A 27,123-nucleotide genomic window follows, 5' to 3' on the forward strand; every position below is an offset into this window, starting at 1 on the left:
ACAATCTAGATGTAATAACCTTTTACATGTAAAAAGTGAAACAAAAGAACTATAAAAAAATAGATGAGTTGTTAAATAATATGGAGTAGGGAAAAGACTATGTTAGAAACAAAAGAAAGCTGAAAGAATGTTACATAAAAACTAAGAACCTCTCTATATAAAAATATTGCCATGTGGGAAGGAGACTTTACTATATATCCTTTGCACCATTTGAATTTTCAACCATACTAATGTTTCCATAAAATAGAAATAAAGTTTATGTGGGCAGGAAACAAATGAACAAAACAAAAACCATAAATAGAACAAAAAGCAAATATTTTCAATTAAAGTGTTAAGAGTTAATATCCTTAACATGTCAAAATGGAAAACATGCAACTTCATATAAATATAATGAACATGTCAAACGAAAAGTGGGCAAAAAAATTACAAGGCAAGTCAGAAAAAGAAATAATCTATGTATCTGGCAGTCAATTTAGTTCTGCACTTCAATTCAATTTTTATTTGCTGAGTTCTACTTCATATACCTTTATACTTTACAAAGAATGTAAAAATAAAAATAAGCAAGACTATTCCTATCAAGTAATTTATGGGAGACCACTTAGGAATAACCATGTGCTGTAGGTGTAAAGAAAGGAAAGAAAGGGAGGGAGGAAGGAAGGAAGGACGGACGGACGGAAAGACAGAAAGAAAGAAATTTATAATCTGGAAGAGGTTGGTACATAAATTGACTCTAATAGCCAAAAGATAAAACAGGTCTCTAAAAAGGGAAGAAGAAAGAGATTATGCTGTTTGGTTAGTTGTCAATAGAAGATAAAGGTGACATGTGAGATGCTCCATAATTTGATAAACACTTCAAGAAAGACAAACCTTTATAGGTTTACAGTGGGATGGACGCTTCATTCCAGATGGAGAACAGAAGGGAAGGGAAGGAAGTAGGGATATACTAGGTGCTCTTAGGAGATAATATTCTGGTTTGGCTTAAATATAAACTATAAATAAAAGAATAAGGGACTGGGTATTAGAAATGCAAGCTGGGGGTATGAACTTTTGAAGGCCAGGGTAAACAGCCTACTATGGAAAATGACAAGTCTTGTAAGGCGCATGGAGGTATCAATGTCATGCACAAAGAGGTAGAGCAGTTTACTTTTTATACCTGGTACTAGCCTAACATTTGTAATGATTTTATAATATCAAAGCTACAACTTCTAGTTTTGGTAGCTGAGATTTGAGTATTTACAAGTGTTCCTCTGGAAAAACACAATTAAGTCAAATATCTATACTACCACTTGCACCAGATCTATATTGATTACTGGGGATATTTACTACTTCAGTACACATTTCTTTCAAAGAGAAGCTTCAACATAAATAAAGCTTCAACATAAATAACTTCTATGTTACTTTAATCTCCCCTTCCTAAGGCCTACATCTGAGAACTTTCATATATTCAAATATCACACATCAAGTGAGGGCTGGTAACTACTTACAATAGAACAGTTAGCAGCTATTAGAATCACTGAGTGTATTTCTTGTAGTAGGTCACAAGCTCCACCAGGAGTGAGGGTGCTTTAGAACAAAATCTGACCATGTTTTAAGCAATGGCTGACTGTGTTGTTTTAGACCAACCCTCCTGGTGAGGAAAAGTAAAAAGTGCTGAAGAATATATAAAATACATCTCTTTGAAGGTATGGCAGTATGAAGGGCTATCAAAGACAGTGAGACATTGTAGAGACCAGAGAAAAGGTACCAAGAGGTGAGCCCCACACTTAGATCTACTTTTTCCTTCATGGTGATTGCCAATTCCAAAAGTAAAAGCTACTGAAAAAAACTTCTGGCAGTCTCTTAGCCCTGAAAGACAAAAACTGGAATTCAGTGCTTTCTAAAGAAGAGGAGCGCTAAAAAACATTTCGGGCTTTTTGCTGGGATCCTGAAGGCTACATACTAGGATATAAGGCAAATCAAAAACAAACCAGCCTTCTTAAGAACTGACAACCTACTCAGAATCATGTTAATTCCAACTGGACAGAGGTAATCTGCTCCTACTATAGCTGCCTGCCAGGGGCAAAAGTAAAACCTCTCTGGAAGAAGATACTATCATTCAGAGCTTCAGGTCACATTTCTCCTCAAATATCTGAGAGAGAAACAAAAGAACAGAAGAATCAAGTATATAAAAATATTTAATCAGTAACGAATAAAAAAAGAGCTAACATCAGAAAGAGACCACGGAAAATTCAAATGCCAGAGTTATTGAACAAAACTTTAGAATAACTGTTTATTATAAGAATTTAAATGACAAAATAGAGAATTTTGGCAGATAAACAGTCACTATAAAAAAGAATAAGTGAAATACAATGAAATAAAAGAATACAATGGACAGATCCTCAGAGTGACATAAGCATCATGGCAGAGTGAGAAGACCTCTTGGTTTCAACCCTTAAAGTTACAAGTTAGACAACTATAATTCAACAAAAGGTCACCTGCTCAATACACAAATAAATTCGAGAGATCCACACACTGAGACATATGAAGACAGGCATACTGAACAAGCAAGGGAGACAGACAGGATGGAGGAAGGACAGAGGTAGGAGCCACAGATGCAATCTGACATTCACCGCAGCCCCAGCTGTCTCAGTAGTGGGGAAGGAGTTGTGTAGCAACCCTCGCATGGCAGCACAGAGGGCTGGACGGGCAGAAAGAGCATTCTGGACTGAGTGGCCGGTGCTTACTGTGGCTAAACCCAGTGACAAAGGTAGAGATGCAATACAGCCATTATCAGGGAGAGAACAAAACCACAGATGCTCATACCTGCCTCCCTGCCCTTCCTGACCCCCGTTATGGCAGCCGGGACACCTCGGAGAGTACAGAGCAGCTGACAGCCTCTGGTTACAGGAGGCAGTGCCAGGAATTCACAGGGCCGTAGACCCACCACTTGCCACATCCCACCACTGGAGGTAATACCCTGAGACCAAGGTGACCTGGTCACAGAGGGGATGCCCACCTCCTCAGGGAACACAGAACATTTCCATAGTAAATAGAAGCAGGAAATGGAAACTCTTGTTCATATTAGGGTATTATAACAAAGGTTAAGGAGGGAAAAAGCATTAAAAAGAAGAGTAACTTCTGCAATTTGGAATTGAATGAAAGCATAAAAAGGGTTATTGTGACAACAAAAACATAAAAGAGGAAGGAGAAAATAACTGAACTTCCACAATGAATGAAGATAAGATGCAACCAAAATAAAAAAGGACTATTCTGAAACTTTGTTTACATAAACCTAATGGTAACCACAAGACAAAAATCTAGAGCTGAGACATGTAACCCGCTCTTCCTACCCCTCCCCCGCCAAAAAAAAGGAAAACAGTAAAAAAATCATAGAAAACTACCAAACTAAAAAGCAGACAGAAACACAAAGGAAAAGAATCAATGGAGATACAGAATAACCAGAAAACAAAAGATAAAATGACTACAGTAAGTCCTCATACATCAATGATCACCCTACATGTAAATGAACTGAACTCACCAATCAAAAGGCACAGAGTAGTACAATGGATTAAGAAACAAGACCCAACTATGTTGCCATCAGGAAACTCATCTCATCTACGAAAACAGAGGCTTAAGCAAATGACATTCAGAGAAAAGCAGGTGTAGCCAAACTTTTAGCAGACAAAATAGATTTTGAGATTAAAAAAAGGTAACAAGAGACAAAGATGGGCATTTTATAATGATAAAGGGAATAATTTCTCAGGAAGACATAACATTTATCAATATATATGCACCTAATCTGGGAGCGTGAAAACATATAAAGCAATTAATAACAAGCCTAAAGGGAGAAGTTGACAAAAATACAATTACAGTAGTGGACCTGAATACCCCATTGACTGCAATGGATAGAATCATACAAACGGAACGCCAATAAGGAACTATCGACCTTAAATGACACATTAGATCAAGTGGACATAATTGATATTTACAGAGCTTACCATCCCAAAACAACAGAATATACATTCGCTTCAAGTGCATATGGAACATTCTCAAGAACAGACCATATGTTGGGGCACAAAAGTTGTCTCAATAAATTTCAGAAGACTGAAATCATACCAAGCACACTTTCAGACTACAACACTAGGAAACTGGAAATTAACTACAAGAAAGCTGGGAAAACCATAAATATGTGGAGATTAAACAACACATTACTGAACAACTATTAGGTCAAAGAAGAAATGAGACCAAAAGATATATAGAGACAAGTGAAAATGGCAATACAACATATTGAAAATTTTGGGATGCAGCAAAAACAGTAGTACCACGAGGGAAGTTTATACCATTACAGGCCTATCTCAATAAATAAGAAAAGTCTCAAATAAACAATCTAAAACTACACCTTAAGGAAGTAGAAAAGAAAAATGAAGCCCTAAGTCAGTAAAAGGAAGGACATTATAAAAATTAGAGTAGAATTAAAGAGAGAACAAAAAGACAATAGAAGTTACGATGGACACCACAGAAATACTAAAGACTATATTAAGAATATTATGAAAGGCTATACAAAATTCAACAGCCTAGAAGAAATAGACAACTTCTTAGGAATCGAAATAGAATGATCAATAGTAAGAAAGTTAAAAACAGTAATAAAAAACTTCCCAAAAAACAAAAGTGCAGGACCAGATGGCTTCACTAGTGAATTCTACTTAACATTCAAAGAAAATTTAATACCTATCCTTCTCAAACTCTTACAAAAAATTGAAGAGGCATTATTTCCTAACTCATTTTATGAGGCCAACATTACCCTGATATCAAAACCTAGCAAGGACAACACAAAAAAAGAAAATCACAGGCCAATATCTACGACGAATACAGACGCAAAAATTCTAAACAAAATACTAGCAAACTGAATACATAAACGATACACATCACAATCAAGTGGGGTTCAACATACATACATAAAGATGATTCAACATATGCAAATCAATGTGATATACATTAACAAAATAAAGGATAAAACTCATATGATCATGTCAATTGATGTAGCAAAAGATAAAAAAATATCAACATACAAAAATCTGTTGCATTTCTATATGCTAAGAAAGAAATATCAGAAAAAGAAATTTAAAAAAAATCCATTTGCAATTGCAACAAAAAAGATAAAATACCTAGGAGTAAACTAAAGGAAGTAAAAGACCTATACACTGAAAACTATAAGACACTGTTTTTATTTTTTTTTTGTTTTTTAGGCAAGGCAACCTTTGGTTGACCTCACAGATTGCAAGGACCTTGTCAGTTTACAATCCCTTATTTTTTATTTTTTATACCTACGGCACCTAGTCTTCCTAGGTGGTCTCCCATCCAAGTACTAACCAGGCCCGACCCTGCTTAGCTTCTAAGATCAGACGGGATCTGGCTTGTTCAGGGTGGCATGGCCGTAGAAGACATTGTTGAAAGAAACTAAAGACACAAAGAAATGGAAAAAAATTCCATGCTCATGGATTAGAAAAATCAACATAGTTAATTGTTGATTGCCTAAAGAAATATACAGATTTAATGGAATCCCCATCAAAATTCAAATGGCATTCTTCAAAAAAACAGAACAAACATCAAAAGATCCCCAATAGCCAAAGCAATTCTGAGAAAAATAAAAAACAAAGCTGGAGGTATCACACTCCATGACTTCAAATTATACTACAAAGCTACAATAATTAAAATGGTATGGTACTGGCAGAAAAATAGACACACAGACCAATGGAACAGAATTGAGAGTCCAGAAATAAACCCATATGTATATACAAACGATTAATTTTTAACAAAGGAGCCAAAAACATACAATGGAGAAAGAAGGCCTCTTCAATAAATGGTGCTGGGAAAATTGGAAAGCCACATGTAATCGAATGAAACTAGATTGTCATATGACATCACACTGAAAAATTAACTCAAAATGGAGTAAAGACTTGAATATAAGACCTGAAATAATAAAATACAAAGAACACATAGGCACTAAACTTAAGAACCTTCATCTCCAAGGGGTTTTTCTGAACTTTACTCCAAATGCAAGGGAAGTGTAAGCAAAAATAAATGAATGGGACTACATCAAACTAAAAAGCTTCTGCACAGCAAAAGAAACCATTGACAAAACACAAGGGCAACCAACCGAATGAGAGAAAATATTTGCGAATGAAACCTCCAATAAGGGGCTAATATCTAAAACATATAAAGAACCCACACAACTGAACAACGAAAAAAACTAATCCAATTAAAAACTGGGTAGAGGATCTGAACAGACACTTTCCCCGGGAAGACACAGTTAGTCAACAGATATATAAAAAGATGTTCAACTTTACCAGCTATAAGGGAAATGCAAATCAAGATACCACCTCACACTTGTTAGAATGACTATTATCAGTAAGACAAGAAATAACAAGTGTTGGAGAAGATGTGGAGAAGTGAACCCTCATACACTGCTGATGGGAATGTGAACTGGTGTAGCCTCTATGGAAAACAATATGGAGGTTCCTCAAAAAATTAAGAATAGAGCTACCATGTGACCCAGCAATCCTTCTTCTGCGAATCTACCCAAAAAATTTGAAAGCACTTTTTCATAACAATATATGTACCCCTATAATCCTTGCAGCATTATTCACAATAGAGCCAAGACATGGAAACAACCTAAGCGTCCTTCAACCGATGACGGGATAGAGAAGATGTGGTACACGTATACGGTAGAATACTACTCGGCCATAAAAAAGATGAAATACTGCCATTTGTGACAACATAGGTGGATCTGAATAACATTAAGTGAAATGTGTAAGACAGAAAAGGACAAGAACCACATGGTTTCACTTATATGTGGGATATAAAACCAAAAGCAACAAACAAACAAAACCAACTAATATATGCAGACAACAGTATGGTGGTTACCAAAGGGGAATGGCAGTGGAGTAAGGCTGAAGAGGGTAAAGGGAGCCAAATATATGGTGACGGAAGGAGATTATGCTATGGGTGATGAGCACACATGCAATATACAGATGTTGTATTATAAAGGGTACATCTGAAACTTATATAATATTACTAACCAATGTTAACCCAATAAATTTAATTAAGAAAAATGTAATGGGTGGCTTAAAAACAGCAGATTTCACAAAGCCAAAAGAAATTAGTAAATTAAGAAAGAGAAGAACTGAAGTATGGGAAGACAAAGCAATGTAAAACACTTGGAACACAATGAAAAGCTCTAACATCCTAGAATACCAGAAAGGTGAGAAAACAGGGCAAAACAATATCTGAATTGATAATGACTGAGAGTTTTCCAAAACTATCAAAAGATATAAAGCCACACAACAAACTCCAAGGAAAATAAATCACAATTGAGTACTTCCTAATAAAACTTCTTTTCAAGTGAAGTTGAAACTCTTAACAAAGCTAAACATGTGCAAATTTCAAAGCTGAACATAAAGCAAATTTCAAAACATTCAAAAATTGGTATGAGTATATCCTGTGACCTAGCAGAATTAAATTAAAAACCAGTAACGAAAAGAGAATTCTCAACTGTTTGGAAATTCAGCCATATCTTTTTAAATAACCCATGAATCAAAGAAGAAATGGAAATTAGAAAATATTTTGAACTGAATGAAAATGAAAAATACTTCTATTTCAAAACCTGAAGGGTGCAGCTAAAATTGAGTGTACAAGAAATGAATAACTTTAAAAGCATGTATTAGAAAAGAGAAAAGCTGAGGGAAAAAACCCCAGTGATATAAGAATCCATATTAAAAAGTGAGAAAGAAATCCTAGCAAATCAAACAAGAGGATATAATATCTATAAAGGCAGAAATTAAAGAAACAGAAAAACATATGAAATTGGTTCTTTGATAATATAACCTTGGAAAAGGAATTTCCTTAATCCAATAAAGGATATCTAGAAAAAACTTGTATCAAACATCATATATTACATGAAAAGTTAAAAGAACATTCTCTGAAATTAGGAAAAACAAGATCAGGATGTTTACTATCACTTCTATTCAACACTACTAGAGTTCTTAGTCAAGTTCAGTAAGACATAAACAATGTAAGGACTGGGGAGAAAAAAGGATCAAAACTGTTATTATTGTAGACATAATATATATACGAAAATCCTAAAGATTTTATAAACGAATATTCAGAATTAATCAAGTTTTCTGAATTAAAAAAAAAATCTGTATTTCAATACATCAGCAACAAAAATTTTAATATACTATTTATAACAGCATCAAAAACATATACCTAGGAATAAATTTAATAAAGATATGTAAAACTACTACACAAAGACATCAAAGATGATGTAAATAAATGAAGGGTATATCAAGTTCATGTATTCAAAGATTCAATATTGTAAAAATGTCATTTCTCTGCAAAGTAATTGGTAGGTAAAGGCGTCCCATTCAACATCTCAGCAATTTTTTTTGTGGGGGGGGGAGGTTGGAAATCGACAAGTTGATTCTAAAACAATATAGAAATGCAAAGGACCAAGATCCAAGATAATTCTGAGGAGGAATGAGAGAAATGAGAAAAGTGGACGACTTATTCTACCAGGTATCAAAACTTAAAGAGACCATAGCACAGGGTAGAAAAACAGGCACAAGAGTAGAAAAACACAACAGTGGAACAGAACAGAATCTAGAAATGGACCCACTTATATATGGACACTTAAATTATGACAAAGGTGATGCTGCAGAGCAATAGAGAAAGGATGGTCCTTTCAATAAATGTTGCCAAGTCAAATGGATATTTATATGGAAAACCACTAATTTGACTCCTAGCTCACCGCATACAGAAAAGTCAATTTCAGGAGGATTATAAATATAAATGTGAAAGGAAAAATAATAAAGCTTCTAGAAAGTAGCATAAGAGAATATCATCATGACCTTAAGCAAAAATTTCCTAAATAGTACACAAAATATACGAACCATAAGTGAAAAGACTATAAAAGATCGAAAAGGTGAACCAGAGTAGGACACTTATTTGTTGCAACACAAGTATTTCTGAACTTGTATCTAAAAAATATAAAGAACTTATATATTATATAAATAAGGGGGAAAAAATCTAATGGAAAAGAACCAAGAAACTTGAATACACACTTCATAAAAAAAGGATGGACAAATGGCCAATGAACAGTTCATATTTCTTTTTCATTAGTAACCAGGTAAACAAAATTAAAACCACAATGAAATATTACTTCACACCCACTGGAACGAGTAACTAAAGAGATAGGCAACACCAAGTATTAGTGAGGATGTGTAACTACAAAAAAAAAAAAATCTCATACTGCACTGGTAGGAATATAAATTGAAACATCACTTAAAAAAACCTGGTCAACATCTACTAAAACTGAACATATACATACTTTATATATGTGCACCAAAAGACTTACACAAGAATGTTCATTACAGCATTATTATAGCTCCAAACTGGAAACCCGAACATTCAATGATAGAAGAGATAAATTAATTGTAGTATGTTCATATAATGGAACAGTAGAAAGAAATGAAAATGAAAGACCTACTACAACATACAACATGGATAAATCTTACAAGTAAAATATTGAGTGAAAGAAGCCAAACACAAAAAAAAGCACATTCTATGTTCCCATTTATATAAAGTTTGAAAACAGAAAAAAATATAAATAGTGCTAATATTCAGGAAAGAAAGAGAAAAAGAGTAGTGATCGGGAGTGGGTATGAGAGGGGCTTTCTGGGTGTTGAAAATGATTTACTACTTGACATGGGTGATGGTTACATGGAGCTGTACGCTTACAATATTTATTTTTCTGCATATTATACTCTTACATGACATAGAATGTTATGCAACATATAATGATGTAAAAAGATGCAAAAAAGCACATAAGCTATGATCTCATTTGTGTAAAACAGTCCAAAAATTCTGTGTATTATCTGTGTTTGTATACATAGTAGGGATGTTAATAACAGGCATGGAGATGGGATGGAGACTGGGATAGCCAGGACAGGGGCATTTTACTCTATTTAAAAATTTTTGAAACCAGGAAAGGTAATACTTGTAGCATGTTACAAATTCCAACAAATACACAGTAAAAAGTTTCCCAATAAGTTATCGATTTCTAATATATCTTGTCAGAATTATTCTATGCACATTAAAAGATGAAAGAAACCAGCAGCGCAAATTATAGAGGACACTGCACAGAGTTCTGCACCTTGTTTTTTTATATATATATTTTCACATCACTCAGGTCAATGCCTAGTAAGATGCCTCATTCTTTTTAATAGTTACACAGTATTTAATTGTGGTATATTCATATAATGGAACATATTAGAAATACTGTAAGTTAGTTATTCAACCTGTCCCCTGAAAAGGTACATATACATTGTTTCCAAGCTTCTGGTATTAAAATAATGCTGAAATCAACATCCTTGTATATATCTTTGAGTAAGATTAATTCCTCAAAGTAAACCGGCTGGATCAAAGGACATGTGCATTTCTAATGCTGGTAACTACCACCACACTGTGCCCTAGAGAACTGTACCAAATGACACCCACCAATGTGTGAGAACTTTGTTTTCACAAATACTTCTCTATAGTTTCTATTTTACATTTAAACCTTTAGTTCATTTGGAATATAGTTCTCTAATACATGAAAAGCTGCTCAAACTTACTCATAAGAGACACTAAATACTATCTGTCAAACTGGTAAAAAACTTAATCTGTTGAGACTGTGGAGAAATGGTCACTGACATACAAAGCTAATGATAATGTTAAATGGTACATACTCTAAAGAAGGGAAATGAACAAAATCTAGCAAAAGTACACACACATTTAACCCTGGACCTGGGAATCTATCTTCTAGGAATCTATCTCAGATGTATAATTGCAAAAGTATAACTTATGAATTAAAAATATTATTTGCAGCACTACCTGTAAAAGCAGAAGACTGAAAGAATTCAATGTTTATCAATAGAGGACAAGAGTAATTATGCAGTTGTAAAAAAAAAAAAAAAGATGAATTTCTATATACTACTCTGGATTGACCTCTACTGTACAGTAAGTGAAAATAAGCAAGGCTCAAATTTATATATATTACTACCCTCAATGTCAGAAAGTGGGGGTTTACAGATGTGCATATAGTTTTTAAAAAAAACAATGGCAGGATAATCAAAAAGAAACAAAAATGGAGAGAAAGGGAATAATGTAGATTGGAAAGAGGGAAACTTCTCTGAGTGTATCTTGTTTTATCATATGTTTTTTGGAACAATTTAAGTATTGTACATAATTAAAAACAAACTTTATAAAAAAAAACTATATAACATAAAAACACAGAAACCCTAAAACATGAAAACATAACAAAGGAACCTTACAATTGATTCTTGAACAGCCTTATTATAGTTTCAACTGTGCACATATGTGTATATATATTTTTTTCAATAAATACAGGTACAGTTGGCCCTTTGTTATCTGTGGGTTTGGCATCCATGGATTCAACCAACCATGAATTGAAGGTAGTATAATTTCCATAGAGAATATGTGGATGTGGTGGGCTAACTAAAGTTACGTGGGATTTTCGACACTAGGGGGTTCTACATCCCTACCCCGTGTTGTTCAAGAGTCAACTGTTTATATCAAAGTTGGTGGTGTAACCAACTGAGAATAATTAATTCACATTACTTCAAAACACATATTTTGATTTTATGTCTCCAGTATCCATAGAGGAATATACACTAATGACAACATGAATCACAAATAATTCTTAAGCTGATTTCATAAGTCTTAATGTTAATAATGACATTGTTATTTTGAAATTGTGTGTACTAGGATGAATCAATAAGTAATTATGAAGCAACTTTTATGTAAAAATATATAAAAATATATAGCCAAAGAAATTATGTAAAAATTCCTGTAATCCTAAATCTGAATTTGAAATATTAAAATAAACTAATGATTTAGAGTCCTTTCTCAAAAGAATATGTCTATCTTAACTCTCCTAGAATCCAGATTATAATATCTAAATGTCGTTTCTGCCTGAAAAAAACCAAGGCTACTTAAAAAATAGCCAACTTCAATTTGGATTGGAAATGTACAAGATGGAATAGTTTCTGAACGAAAAACAATGAAACTATTATCAAAAGACAACTGGAGTCGAAACAAAAAGATACAAGAGCTAATGTGAAAGGGCTTCCACTGGTCAAAGTTGGAAATTTTGTGCATCAAAAAGAATAACTAGAATGCATTGAGGGTCATAAAATGCTTATTAAAATTCAGAATTTCTTAAATATAATCAACAGCAGCAAAAACCTCATTCGTCACCTTTGGAATTAGCAATGGCATCAATGTCTTTTTACACACTGTCATTCCTATAGTTAGGGCATATTTTGACAAAGAATTTCAGTTAATAAATGTAGAGGAAAAGACAGAATATCATCATTTTGCAACCTAATAAAACAATGGACCTAGGCAAAGATAAATGGCTACTAAAACCTTCAGATGAAAAACTCATGAAAACAGACAGTAACAGACAACATCTGAACCCAGTGATCAATATTAACAACACAAAAGGGAGACAATCGGACATCTTGTGCTCCTAAAGTGATGCTACAGGAAGTACAAAGCACTACCTATTCAATATTCTGCCAAAATAATTAAACTTTAATCTAATCCAGACTCAGGATCTAACCACCTATTTACAGGGAAAATAGGACAGAGTACATGTTAAAATGACACCAGGACAATGTGAACTAAATCCAGAATGTGGAAAATTCTACAGAACAAAATAATCCAGTTTTTTCAAAAGCACAGAAAAAATAGTAGCATTATAGAGTAAAAGCCTAACAGACATATGAACCAAATGCAATGAATTGATTTTTCACCCCAGATACAAAGTAACTGTAATGAAGACAGTTTGGGGTAGTAAGGGCAATTTGAACATGGAGTGATATTAACTAATATTAAATAATTATTCTTGTTTAAGAGGAATAACAGTATTGTGATTTATTAATGTTAAAAGCATAAAAACGCACTGAAGTACTTCTATAGGTGAAATAACGTTTGATATTTACTTTAAAACACAAAAGCAAAACCGAAAAGTATGGGGGTATTGATGGAACAGGACTGACAAATGCTTTTAACTACTGAAGCTACATGGAAGCTCATTTTTGCATTTCCTTTCCTTGCATGTACATTTGAAATCTGACATAATAAAAAGATTTTTAAAATTGGGATAATAGGTGTACTTAATAGGCCTGTTGTGATAATTAAATGAGGAAATGTACGTAAAGTGCCTAGCACAGAATAAGTGCTCAACGTAAAGATTTTATTATCTTCTTTGCATTCCCGCAACTGCTCTGACTTAGACCTCCCTCTTAGATTTATATTACTATAAGAACTTTCTGGATTGATTAACATATCTCAAGAATTTTCTCCCCTCAAAAATCTTCCTCCACATGCTTTATTTTTTTTTTATAGTACTATGTAACTGGGCACCCACTTACTGACAGGCACTAATGGGTACTTTTCCAACCTTACCTTCACTCTCTACAACAATCCTTCAAAGATGAGAAAGAGTTAAGTGATTTACCTGCCCAAGGCCATATAGCTTACTAAGTGTCAGAGCCAAATCTGAATCAAGTCTGGTAGCAAAGCTGGCTCTAGGTCAGCCATCTCCAACCTTTTTGGCACCAGGGACTGGTGCTCCTATGAGAATCTAATGCCTAATGATCTGAGGTGGAGGCGAGGCGGTGATGCTAGCACTGGGGAGCAGCTGCAAATACAGATGAAGCTTCCCTTGCTTACTGTGCAGCTCATTTTCTAACAGGCTATGGACCAGTACCAGTAAGGGCTGGGGGTTGGGGACCCCTGCCCTAAGCTATATGATGTCCTCTTTCTAAAAAAGAATTACACTTATTTTTAAGACTTTCACTAAATTCACAATGCCTATAATTTTATGACCCAATGTAATCCAGACTCAATCTACCTTCTCAATCCAACTAATACCATTTATTGAATTATTCATCCTTTGTCCATTTATCTGTAATTATGGCTCTGTCTTGTATCAGATATAAGCTGGTTTACTTTCTGGGCTTTCTATTCTGTCTCATTGGTCTACAGTTATCATTAAAGGGATTTGTATCTTCTGATAGAGGTAATCCCAATATCTGACAGAAAGTGGTTAGTAAACACTGGCTAATCAATTAATTAATGCTAGGAACCCATTCTACCTACGCCATAAGAACGTACCTGAGAGAAACCTCGAGAAGAACTGTAAGAACTGGTAATGGCATTGCGGCTGGAGCTAGGAATGCCACCTGTGTATGTGCTCGTCATGGAGCTCATAGAAGAGGTGCGGGATCTCTTATTCAAGTGGTCATCTGAACTCTGGGAATTGAGACCTCTTTTCAGAGACCCAGGTCTAATAAAAGAGAAAAAAACAGTTAGATGTGCTATTGAAGTCAACATTCTTTTAAGGCTTCATCCATGGTCTCAAAAGCTTTCTCAAATAAACGTAATAGAAAGGACAATGCTCTTAATTTTACTGTTAACAATTTGGCTAAATACACCTGACAAAATCAAGAAGGGGAAAGCCAAATTTTTAAAATACCTTTTAAATTTTTCAATTAAAGTTGGCGTACAATATTACGTTAGTTTCAGGTATACGTGGTGATTAGACATTTATAAATCTTACAGAGTGACTACCTTGATAAACACAGTACCCATCTGACACTATACAATTATATTGTTGACTATACCCTTTATACTATACTTTACAACCTATCCCCATGACTATTTTGTAATTATCAATTTGTACTTAATCCCTTTTCATTTTTACCCACTCCCCCCTCATATGGCAACCATCAGAATGTTCTATCTATGAGTTCGTTTCTGCCTTGTTCTTTAGATTCCACAAGTGAAATTACACAGCATTTGTCTCTCTCTGACTGACTTACTCCACTCAGCATAATACCCTCTAGGTCCATCCATGTTGTTGCAGATGGCAAGATTTCATTCTTTTTTATGGCTGAGTAATATTCCATTGTATATATGTACCACTTCTTCTTTATCCACTCATCTATTGATGGACACACAGGTTGCTTCTATATCACGGCTATTGTAAATAGTGCTGCAATGAACATATAGTCACGTATCCCTTTGAAGTAGTGTTTGGGTCTTATCCAGATAAATACCCAGAAATGTGAATACTGGGTCCTTCTCTGTCTCTTGTTATAGCCTTTATTTTAAATAAAAGTCTATTTTGCCTGGTATAAATAATGGGAAAGTCCAACATTTTGAAAATTGAATGTATGATTCAACTTATATCATATTATAGAAAATGCACACTAATTTACAGTGACAGAAAGCAGATTAGTGAATGCCTGGACATAGGGGCAAGATTAGAGGGAGATATTACTAAGGGGCAGAGGAAAATTTTTGGAGGTGATGGTTATCGTCATTATTTTGACTGTGGTGATGGTTTCACAGGTGCATATGTGTAAAAACTTATCAAACTGTACACTTCAGACAGTTTACATGTTAGTTAACCCTCAATAGAGCTGTTAAAAAAAATCAGTTAAGAGGAACCATTTTTCCTAAGCTTCCAAATAAAACAAATTCCCTATATATCTTTCCTGGAGAATAGTTGTCCAACCTGTTGCAATGTGGACAACTCACTCTCTCCTTGGAGTGAAATACCTGGACCAGTTTATTTTTATATTGGACGAAAACACATTTTCTCTAACTTTCACTCATGGATCCTATTTGGAGCTGTATTGAGCAAGTTGTTTTTCTTTCTTCATGTGATAGTCCTTCGGTTTTTTGGAGACCATTACCTTTCCCTCCCTCCTTTCTTTATTCCTCTTGAGATTTCTCTTCTCTAGGCTAGTATTTATATATTTATAAAACTCAGTCAGCCACTACCACCACCACCACCACCCCTTAAACATCTTAGCTGCTTCACTCATAACGAATTTCAGTTTATGTATATCCTCTCTTATAGTGTAATGCATCAAACACAACACGCCATGGACAATCTGAACAGAACTAAGGAAAGCAGGAATACCACTAAACCACCTCATTCTAGTCTTTGTTTTTCTATCAGCACAGACTAGGAGTACATTAGCTTTTTTGGCAGACAAATTATACTGCTCCCTCAAATCAAGCATATAAGTTACCCCAAGTCTTTTAGCATATATTTCTGAGCCAATTTACCTCCCGTCCTTTTCTTCCTCAAACGTGTTTTAATTCAAATGTAGAAATTTAACACTTACCTTAAATTTCACGTTGTTGCATTTTACCCATTGCATAAACCTTAACATCCTTCTGTTTACATACATGGTTATTAAATATATTTACATACCCTCTTAGCCTTAATATATTTTACCCATATTAATAAAAAATATTAAAAGGAATTAGATAAAAGAGAGTTATTGTGGTAAGTTACTCAAAATGTTCCTCTCAGATTTCAAATGTTTGAACCTGAACAAATAAAGCTATGTAAAAAGCAAAGAGGAAAATCTATAGAACAGAAACTGACAATACTCTTTTTCTAAATAGTGTATATCTCAACCAGCTATAGCTCACTTACTTAGGCACAAAAGAAGCAGGGACTCCATTGGCCACCAGGGGCTCAAAGGCTGAATGTCCACTCCCGCTGCTATCATGGCGCCTGTGATAAATCAAAAAACTCTCAATTAAATGAAATGACTTTTTTTCTTAAAATGTATTCTCATATTCCTAGAACTATATACTATTTCTATGGAACATAGGTTCTACGTTGGACAAGAAAAAGGTTGCTTCAAACCCCAAAGATTCCAAAAGAAAAAATTATTCTAAGATTGTCCTGGCAATAAGGAAAATATGAAAATATGGATCTTCGAATATCATTTTGTTCAGTGTCGTTTCATTATAACATTGATGAGATGCCATAGGACCTTAACTCCTGTTTATATCAATTAGCTTATCAGAAACTTAGTTTCATTTTATGTCATTACAGTTTCCAAGAACCTATAGAAGAGGTTAACTTAAGGTTTATTCTACTTTAAGACTTTTCAAATGATTCAGGAGTATTAATTATTACAGTCACAAATTTAACACCCTACCATCCACAAGCTAAAAACAAAAAAATAATTTAGGGACCAATCCATACATCCCACAGTGATCTAGTGGTTTATATGGCAGGTCTGTTAGGAAAAACTCTACACATCTCACATGTAAGAAGGGCCTATGTGTGATTATTAATCACTGCTTATTCCAATTATTGTTAAAATACAGAATCTTCAGTTATAGGCTCACTAGGGTCAAGTAAACATTACCACCCTGGAGAACATGAAAAACCTATCTGGACCATAAGAATAGTTCTCTCTCACTTCCACACTCCCGGCTTCCTACCACTCCTACTTAACTAGCTGATGTTAGCTCAAACTGCTCCCTTGTAAATCATGTCTCTAGTAATCATTACGTGATTCTCCTGTTACATAAATATACTCACACTGATTAATATTTTCCCACTTAATTTTGTTATCTACAGTATGAAAGATGGCCAACCGTGAAACTGTGGGATATGAACAATCTGCTCTAAGCAATTGGGACGATTATATTTTTCAAATGTGGGGTTCACTGTCTCCTCATAGAGTGCTTCCTTGACTACCTTATATAAAGAAGTCTCCTTCTCAATACCCTCTGTTATAACACCCTGTTTATGTCTTTATATGCTTACAATCTATAATCTATAATTACCTTGTTTAGTTATCCCCTACCTGCTTTTTGTCTCTTTCCCTCAAACAAATCCCATGCGGACTTTGATTTACTCAATGCTCTATCCACAGAACCTAGAATAGGCTCTGGCATATTGTGGCTGCTCAATTTGCTGTATTAAAAATGAATGGAATCCTTAACTGATTCCTTAGAAAGCCACACACAATTCTGCACTCTAATTAGTGACTTCAACCTGCTCTCTTTTCATGCTTCTTACTTCATTTTCATTAAGTTATTGAAAACCAATTAATGAAATTGGCTTTACTCTCATTACTGATAAACCTACCATATTCTAGTCTTCATTTTTCTTAACCAAGCATCCCTTCAGCACAATTGTGATATTTAAACTGGTTGTTACCAAAATAATTGAATACCACTAGATTGTGAGGGAAAGCTGAGTATTCTCTCTCAAAAACAGAATCTAACACACTTGTATCAAAGGTATGAGGCTAACATGACTAATGGTCGTTGGCTTAGCTCTAGTACTCATGAAAAAAGGTAAATTATAACATTTATCTAACCCGTGCCTTAACCTGAAATGAATAGCAGTAAAGCTCTTGTTACCAAACTCTTCCATGAAAGCTAAAAAAGGGGACCTACTAAAGCTCGCAAACTAGAGCTGGCCTCTTCATCTTTTTGGGAGTAATCTGTATTTCAATAAGTCACAAGAGTCCATGTGGGAAGCTTTTTTAGTACTCTGCTGGGCCTGTTACCTTCTTTTATTTTCCTGGCCATCAGTAAATATTTGTTCTTCTTCCTCCGCTGTTCTTTTCTTCCTCTCTTTGAGGGCACTCAGTACAGTCTCCTTTGCACATGGGTCCGGAGCATTACTTGATGGTGAGGACAGTGCTGAGCTGATTAACTGCTCTGATCTGCAATGAAAGACAAGAGTCTGGCATTAAGATATTTTAATTACCATATTACACAACACAGACTTCAGTCACTGAAAATCAGAAGCTAACCAACGAGCAAAAGTGTAATTTTTGCATTCACAGAAAATGTCCTTAGCAATAAAAGCTACAGTTTAAGGCAAAACAAACAAAAAACAAAACCACGGTTCAATGACTACATTTGGGATTTCTCATTTAAATAAGCAAGTACTTTCTTTTTGTTTGTTTTATAGTTGTCTTGTCAAAGGAACGATCATAGAAAAATAAAGTGGAAACAAAAAAGAGTCTATTCTTCCAATAGTACTCACGCTGGAAAACGAGTCAATTTGCTATCGGGAGGAGCAATCCTCACTGTTACTGGGCTGCACACCATTTTGGAATTACGAGGAGATAGCACCGTCTTCTTGTGATAACCATTCCAGCACACTGTGGGAAGTACCCCCAGAAAGGAATACTGGGCCTGCTGGATTGGATATCGTCTTCGAGGTGTTATTAGAAACCGATCTGATACAGTCCCACAATCCCTGTGGAGAATGAGAGCCATGTTATGGAACCAAAAAAGCTTAAAAGAACGTCTGAAAATTTAACTGACTAAAGAATCATGTGGGTTCAGCCATTTCCCAGAGAGCTTAAATCTCTAGGAAACACAGAACACAATATTTTTATGGCAACTTATATCCACTCCATTTAAGGGCAGAAAGTGGCAGCTGCATAACAGCTGTCCCTACAGTGGACTTCAAAAATTTGAAAGGGAAACTGAAAACCTTGCCCACACAAGAAAAACTACAATGGTGGAAAAGTGTGCATTAGGACACGCAGGGAGGAACTTTTCAAGAACCCTTCGATCTCTTATGCTAAGTCATCAGTGATATACACCAAAAGTCAAACATTTTTAACTTAAATGTTCATTTTCCCAACTAAATGTACTTATCAAGAACCTATATTTTCACCAAATTTTTGTATTTTGTCTGCTATTGGGACTAAATGAAAATGTCTCTTTAATCTGATCATCTTTACTAATCAAGTTCCACCAAAGGAAAGAAGTGTTTCCTGGGAACACCTCTTTGAACTCAGCTGATGAAATCTCTTACAAGTCCAAAGAAAAAAATAAAACATGCTATGTAACTGCACTCGAAAAATAAGTGATATTTTCATCAGAAAGATAGTGTTAACAAGTATTCTGCTAAATCTATGCTGTACTAAAACTCAAATAGCTTTAAGAATTGAAAGGTAGGGAATAGCTGTGGCCACATCTTATTCTAACGATTAAAGGGGGCAGAGGAGACGTCTGACATGCACCAACGTGTCTGAAGAGGACAAAACAACACAGAATCCACTTTGGACTTAATGAAAAAGTAAATGGAATTTAAAAGTCAAGTCCTCAATTCAAAGCTAGTCAATAGAGAGAGGACTGTCTGGTAAATATCTGCATATCTTACCTGTGGGAAGGCCTCCTGGAGGGTCGGAGAAGAGAAGTGGGGAGAGAGGGGTGAACGTGGTGAACGCGATGAGCCGAGTGAGCCGGCGGCGCGGTGCGGGGGGGCGGGCGGCGGCCAGGCCTCTCCCGCAGGTCTCTGGCCTCCAGAGCCGGCGCAGGCTGCGGGGGGCCGGGTTTGCCCAGGTAACTGCCCATGAGGAGCAGTTCAGCCGGGTCGGGTCCTTCGAGCAGGGTCCGCGGCTCTAGAAGGTTTCCGTTTACTGCCGACTTGGCCGGAGGCGAGGCGAGCAGTGTTCGCTGACGCCGCGCGTTCCGAACGAGCGTGGAAACAGCACGAGAACCTCGGGGCTCGCGGCTCAGTCCCCACCAGGCCGCGGTAGCCCCCACGGCCAGCCAGGCCAACGCAGCCGCTGCCGGCACCAGGTACAGCACGAGGCCGAGCAGCGACAGGCCGAGGAGTGTCACCCCGCCGCCGCTCCAGCCCCGGCCGTCCCTGACGCTCGCTATCGGCCGCCGCCGCTCGCCTCCTCCGGGCGCCGCAGCCGCCGGAGACATCGCGGCTCCGCGCCGCGGAGAAGACTTAAATATCCCAGCGTGCACCGCGCCCTGCGTCACCGGGCGCCGGCTGCGTCACTGCGCACGCGACTTGGACGCGCAACTGCGAGGGGAATCGCTACTGCCTGGCAACGCGATAGACTCTACCCAATTCGGAAAATGCGACCTCCCTGGAAACCGAGTTCTGATTCTTGAGGCCGCCTACGTGTCCACCTGCACAGCACCCATCCAGAGGTGAGCCTGTGAAGAATCTGGTTAAAAATAAAAGCTCCATAAAGCGACTACTCGCGTGATGCTTATCTTCTAGGGGACTAAACTCTCCCGAAGAGATGATCAGGCACTTTTCACAATTGCTACCAGAAGTTATGAGGTTTTTCCAGTTACCCTGTTTTCTGCCCAAGTACAGACCGATAAAGGAGGTTTACTTAAACAACAACAATGAAGGCAAAACCAACCCAAACCAACCCCACTTGTTAAATGTGGATCTAGTTCTAATAAATTCCCACTCAGTCTAATAAATTGCAGATGAAACCTGGGGCTGCAATGTAAGTTTGAGTTTCTGCAGTACCAGTTGATAAAGTGGGACAATTATCTACCAAATTCTACATCTTGGTCCAGAATCGACTGATGATTTGTGACCAATTTTCCTGTGTTAAATTTGCTGGTCTGAGAAAGAAGATTAATAGTTGTGTAGGGCTGGGGAGTGTGTTGGGGATTGGGAAATGGAGAGCAACAGCTTAAGGGTAGTTTCCTATTGGGGAACAAAAATGTTTTAGAATTAGATTATGCTGATTGCTTCACAACCCTGTGAACTGTATGTTAATAAAACTTTTAAAAAAACAAAGTTGGTCTGCCAATTCAGACCTTGTCCTAGCTTAGCTTCCTTGGCCATTCATTCGTTGAATTAGTCATTCCATTATTGATAAACATTAAAGACACTAATGAAGGAAAGGCAGGTTCTCTGATTTCTAGAAGGCCACAGTTTAATAGGGAAGAAATATATTAATGGAAACTTACAATTCATTGTAGTAAGTGTGATAGTAGAGGCACAAAATGAGAAGAAATGATAAAGGGAAAGATGGGCTGAGAGGTCGTACTTGAGCTGAGGAGAAGTGGTGAAAGCTGACTCAGGCAGATGAAGGAGCATTGTGCAGCAGCTGCAAAGAAATGGGAAAGAGTATGATACAAGAGTCTCCAAATAGTCCAATATGTCTGTAGATTAGGATGTTTGGGGAAATAGGTAGATTGGAAAGATAGGCAGAGCTCAGTAAAGATGTCTCTGGAGCAACATGGAAAGATAAAAAAAGCAAGCAATTCTCTTCTCCTACTCATTGCCAGGGCAATTCCGCCATCTATCTGTTTAATGTATTGTGACATTTCACATAAGTCTTCATTTGAAAAGAAAGGGGGATGGGCTGTGTTGCTGAAGAAAAAAATCATCAGTATCAGTGAGACAAAAGCCAAAGCTGCAATAGGTTAAACAGTGAATGGAAGATGAGGAAATGGAGGCAGTGACTGCAGACATCCCATTCAAGAAACTTGGATAATAAAGGAGGAATAAAGCTCTAACTCAGTTAAGATCCTTTGAATTATCATGTATTACTGGAGTTCAGAGGAGCTAGATGTAAAAGCCATCAGTGTACAGATGCCATGAGACTTACGTACGATTACTTGGGAATTAATGTAGAGACTTCCTAGGCCTGAGCCCTGGGGCACCCCTGTGTTTAGAGGTCAAAGAAATGGACACAAAAAAGCATAAATCATTCAGTAAAATATAGATAAATGACTACATTAAAATTTAATATTTCTATATGGAAAAACAACATAGGCAGCTAAAATACAAGCCAAGATTGGAAAAGAACAATTCTAACTCACATAACCGAAAAAGAATAGTAACTAGAATTTATAAGGAATTCCTAAGAATCAATAACAAAAAGCTGACCCAACTGTAAAAAAAGGACAAGTGATATAAAAATGCATTTTACTGACTAGGAAACTCAAATAGCCAATACTAAATATGTACATGTGTAAATATATACATATATATGTGTATATATATGCACATACACATACATATGTATGTTTAACCTCACTAGTAATCTGGGAAAGGTTTACTGCATTAACAAGATATCATTTTGCATTCACTTGCACAAGCAGAAAAATTTAATAGTTCAACATATCAAATTTTGGCAAGGACATGGAACAAATGGAACTCATATGCTGTTTCTGGAACAGTATAATCTGGAGAGTAATTTGGCAGTATCTAATAAGTCTGAATAAATATGTATAACACTGCAATTCCATGTCTGGGTACAGAGTTAGTCCTTACAGCATCATTTGTATGACTGATAATTTAAACACACCTAAATAATGTCTACCAACACAAGAATGGATGAATACTGTTATAATTCATATAATAAAATACTCTAAAAGTGGATGAAAACTAACCTTTCTAGCCATGATTAAGTGATACCAGACTAGTCCTTCTACCACAAACAACTATAAAAATGGACAAAATTTATGAATTTTTGAACTACTTTTAGGCAGAGGAAAACAGGAAGCACAAGACTGATCCCTGAAAGGTAACTCATGAGGTGAGCCCCCAAATCACCTAGACCCTCTACCTGAGGACAAGTTCTCAATTAGGGCAGAGACCTAGAGTCTGAGTAGAGTAGGGTGATCACATTAGGCTGAGGAGGCAGAGATCAGACTTCAAGACAGCTGAAATGGCTGGAAATCATTGGGCAGATCAAGGGAAATGAGGGGTGTCATGCAGACAGGGTGTTCCAAAAGTCTATGTGTGAGTACCCCACAGATCTGTAGCTGAAGGATGGTATGATGGTTCATTTTATGCCTCAACTTGACTGGGCCATGGGGTGCCCAGATATTTAGTTAAACATTATCTTGGAGTATGTCTATGAGAGTGTTTCTGGATGAGATTAACATTGGTATTGGTAGACTCAGTAAAGAAGACTGCCCTTTCCACAGTGGGTAGGCCTCAACTAATCTGTTGAAGGCCTGAATAGAACAAAAAGGCTGAGTAAGAATTCTTTCTGCCTGGTTGTCTGTGAGCTAGGACATTGGTCTTCTATTGCTTTCAGATTTGGACGGATACTCACACTACTGGCTCTTCTGCTTTTTAAGCCTTCGGCCTTGGACTGGAATTACACTATTGGCTCTCCTAGGTCTCCAGCTTCCTGACTACAGATCTTGGGACTTCTCAGCCTCCACAAGTGCATGAGCCAATTTCTAATAATAATAATAATAATAATAATAATAATAATTAATAATAATAATATAGGGATGTGTGTGTGTGTGTGTGTGCGCGCGCGCGCTTGTATCTCCATCCTATTGGCTCTGTTTCTCTGGAGAACCTTGAATAATACAGTGAGGCTGTAAATACACAGAGATTACCTGAGGCTGACCAGAAAGCAGGTATCATACGGATTTAAGATCAGAACAGAGATACTAGAGTTAGAGCAGTCCTGAGATAACAGCACTGCCAGGGGAGTTCTTGTAAACACATCTTTAATATCCTTGGCATCCAGCTGAAAACAGCAGAAAGGTTATAATTTGGTGTAAGGACCATAGTTTAGAGTAAGACCTACTCCAGTTCTGTCCTAATTAAGCCTAAAAGCAAACCATGACAAGATTCACAGGAAAAGAATTTGAAGCTTGAGCCTTATGAAGTCATGCTTGAGAAACATTTTAGACTCTCCACTGAGCTGTAGAAACAAAACAAAACCAAGCCTAAATAAGTGTAAGGTCATTAGCCAGTAATTACATTGCCTGTTAAAATAAGGATCCATATACTTCATGAAGATATAACAGACTCTACAGTATTGTTCACAGTGAACGATATTCAATAAAAAGTCATTTAGACATATACACACACACAAAGAAACAAGAAAATGTGATCTATAGTCAAGAAAAAAAGCAACATATAGAAATGGACCCAAATAGTCCAAATGTTAGACTTAGCCAACCAAGATTTTAGATATGTCCGAAGAATACAGGAAAACATGGTCTCACTGAATGAACAGATAAGGAATCTCTACACAGAAATGGTAATTATAAGTTAGAAACAAACACGCTAAAACTAAAAAGTAAAATAATTGAAAAATTCAATACTTAACAGCAGATTGGAGACAGCAAAATAAAGTCAGTGAACTTAAAGAGCAGTAGAAATTAAATTTTAAAATCCGTATATAAGTGGACCCACACAGTTCAAATCTGTGTCTTTTAAGAGTCACTTCTATTTTCAATTTGCAGTTGAGAATCTGTGTATGTAGAGGGCGAATAAAAGTTATATACAAATTTAAACTGTGTGATGTATTAGGTCAAGTATACTTACAAATTCAAATGAAAAGACAACTAAACTTATGGGATGCTATGAGGGCAGTGCTCAGAAGGAAATGTATAGATGTAAAACCTACATTTAAAATGAATTAATATCCAAAATATATAAAGAACTCATACAACTCACCAACAAAAAACAAACAATCCAATTAAAAAATGGGCAGAAGACCTGGACAGATATTTCTCCAAAGATTAAATACAGATTGCCAATAGACATATGAAAAGATGCTCACGGTCACTAATCATCAGAGAAATGCAAATTAAAACCACAATGAGATATCACCTCACACCTGTCAGAATTGCTATCATCAATAAATCAAAGAACAACAAGTGTTGGTGAGGATATGGCGAAAAGGGAACCCTCATACACTTTTGGTGGGACTGTGAATTGGTACAGCCACTATGGAAACCAGTCTGGAAGTTTCTCAAAAAACTAAAAATGGATATACCTTTGGACCCAGCAATGGCACTCCTGGGTATTTATCCAAAGAAAAGCAAAACAATAATTCGTAAAGATCTATGCACCCCCATGTTCATGGCAGCACAATTAACAATAGCCAAGATGTGGAAGCAACCTTAATGCCCATCAACAGATGACTGGATAAAGAAGTTATGGTTCATATATACAATAGAATATTACTCAGCCATTATAAAAATGAAATCCTACCACTTGCAATGACATGAATAGACCTAGATGTTATTATGCCGAGTGAAATCAGTCAGAGAAAATAATGATTTTTATATGCGGAATCTAAGGAACAAAAAACAAACTGATCAAAAACAGACACAATATAGAGGACAATCTGGTGATGGCTGGAGGGGATGAGGGGTTGGAGGGCTGGGAGAATGGGGTGAAGGGTTAAAGAAATTCAAATTAGTAGTTGATAGATGGTCATGGGGATGGGGAGCACAGCATAGGGAATACAGTTAGCATTAATGTAATGGCTAGGTGGAGAGCCAGAGAAGAGAAAGAGCAATTAGGGAGATTGTTTTATAAACTAGACAATGGTCTAACCAATATACTGTATACTTGAAACTAATAATAAAATTAAATAAATAAAATGAGGAAAGATCTCAAAGCAATAACCTAATTTTACACCATGGAGAACTAGGAAAAAAGAACAAACTATACACAATAGTTGAAGATAGGAAATAATGATTAGAGTGGAGAGAAATAATAAACGGAATAGAAAACAATAGAGGATCAATAAAACCAAAAAGTTGGTTCTTTAAAAATAGACAAACCTATAGAGACTGACAAAAAGAAGACACAAATAATTAAAATCGAAAATGAAAGTGGCACATTACTACCAACCTTACAGAAATAAAAAGATTTATAAGAGAATACTATGAACAATTGTATACCCACAAATTAGGTAACTTAGACAAATGGACAAATTCCCTGTGATATGCATATTACCTAAACTGACTGAAGATGAAATCTCAATAGACCTATAAGAAATAAAAAGACTGAATCAGTAATCCGAGACCTCCCAACAAATAAACAACCAGATGGCTTCTCTTGTGAGTTGTACCAAGCACTTTAAGTCACCAACCATTCTCGAATTCTACCAAAAACAGAAGAGGAGGGAATACTTCCTAAGTCATTCTATGACAGCAGATACCAAAACCAGATAAGGACATCACAAGAAAAAATTATAGACCAATATCCTTTATGAAAATAGATGCAAAATCCTTAACAAAATACCAGTGAACAAAATCCAGCAGCATATAAAAAGGATTACACATCATGCAAGGGTGGTTCAACATATGAAAATCAATATAATACATCGCATTAATAGGGTGGAAGAAAAAATGCAATCTCCATTGACGCAGAAAAGGTATTTGACAAAATCCAATATCTTTTCATGAGTAAAGCTCTCAGGAAACTAGAAATAGAAAATTCCTCAACATGATAAAAGGTATCATGAAAATTCCACAGCATACTCAATAGTGAAAGACTGAAAGCTGTACCTATAAGATCAAGAACAAGGCAAAAATGCACACTTTAACCACTGCTATTCAACACTGCACTAGAAGTTCTAGCCAGAGATATTAGACAAGAAAAAGAAATTGAAGGCATCTATTTGTTGAAGACATGATCCTATATATAAAAAATCTCCCAAATTCATAAGAAAGCCACTAGAGCTT

The 27,123-nt window shown here is 36.1% G+C and overlaps 1 protein-coding gene and 1 pseudogene across 1 annotated transcript in view; both read right to left on the reverse strand.

The window, feature by feature from the left end:
- LOC120591819 (nuclear envelope pore membrane protein POM 121C-like) overlaps positions 1-20,643 on the reverse strand; it is a 30,967-nt gene extending 10,324 nt beyond the window's left edge. Inside the window, exons 1-5 of the mRNA XM_039849546.1 lie at positions 20,060-20,643; positions 18,929-19,144; positions 18,444-18,602; positions 16,562-16,642; positions 14,221-14,392 (exon numbers count right to left, since the gene is read on the reverse strand). Of these exons, the coding sequence (XP_039705480.1) occupies positions 14,221-14,392; positions 16,562-16,642; positions 18,444-18,602; positions 18,929-19,144; positions 20,060-20,613 (1,182 nt within the window). The 5' untranslated portion in view covers positions 20,614-20,643. The remainder of the gene's footprint in view (positions 1-14,220; positions 14,393-16,561; positions 16,643-18,443; positions 18,603-18,928; positions 19,145-20,059) is intronic.
- LOC120592052 (uncharacterized) lies at positions 5,301-5,419 on the reverse strand (annotated as a pseudogene).
- Positions 20,644-27,123: the final 6,480 nt, after the last annotated feature.

This window comes from Pteropus medius, unplaced genomic scaffold, assembly GCF_902729225.1.
Source record: "Pteropus medius unplaced genomic scaffold, Ma_sr-lr_union100, whole genome shotgun sequence".
Classification (NCBI taxonomy): domain Eukaryota; kingdom Metazoa; phylum Chordata; class Mammalia; order Chiroptera; family Pteropodidae; genus Pteropus; species Pteropus medius.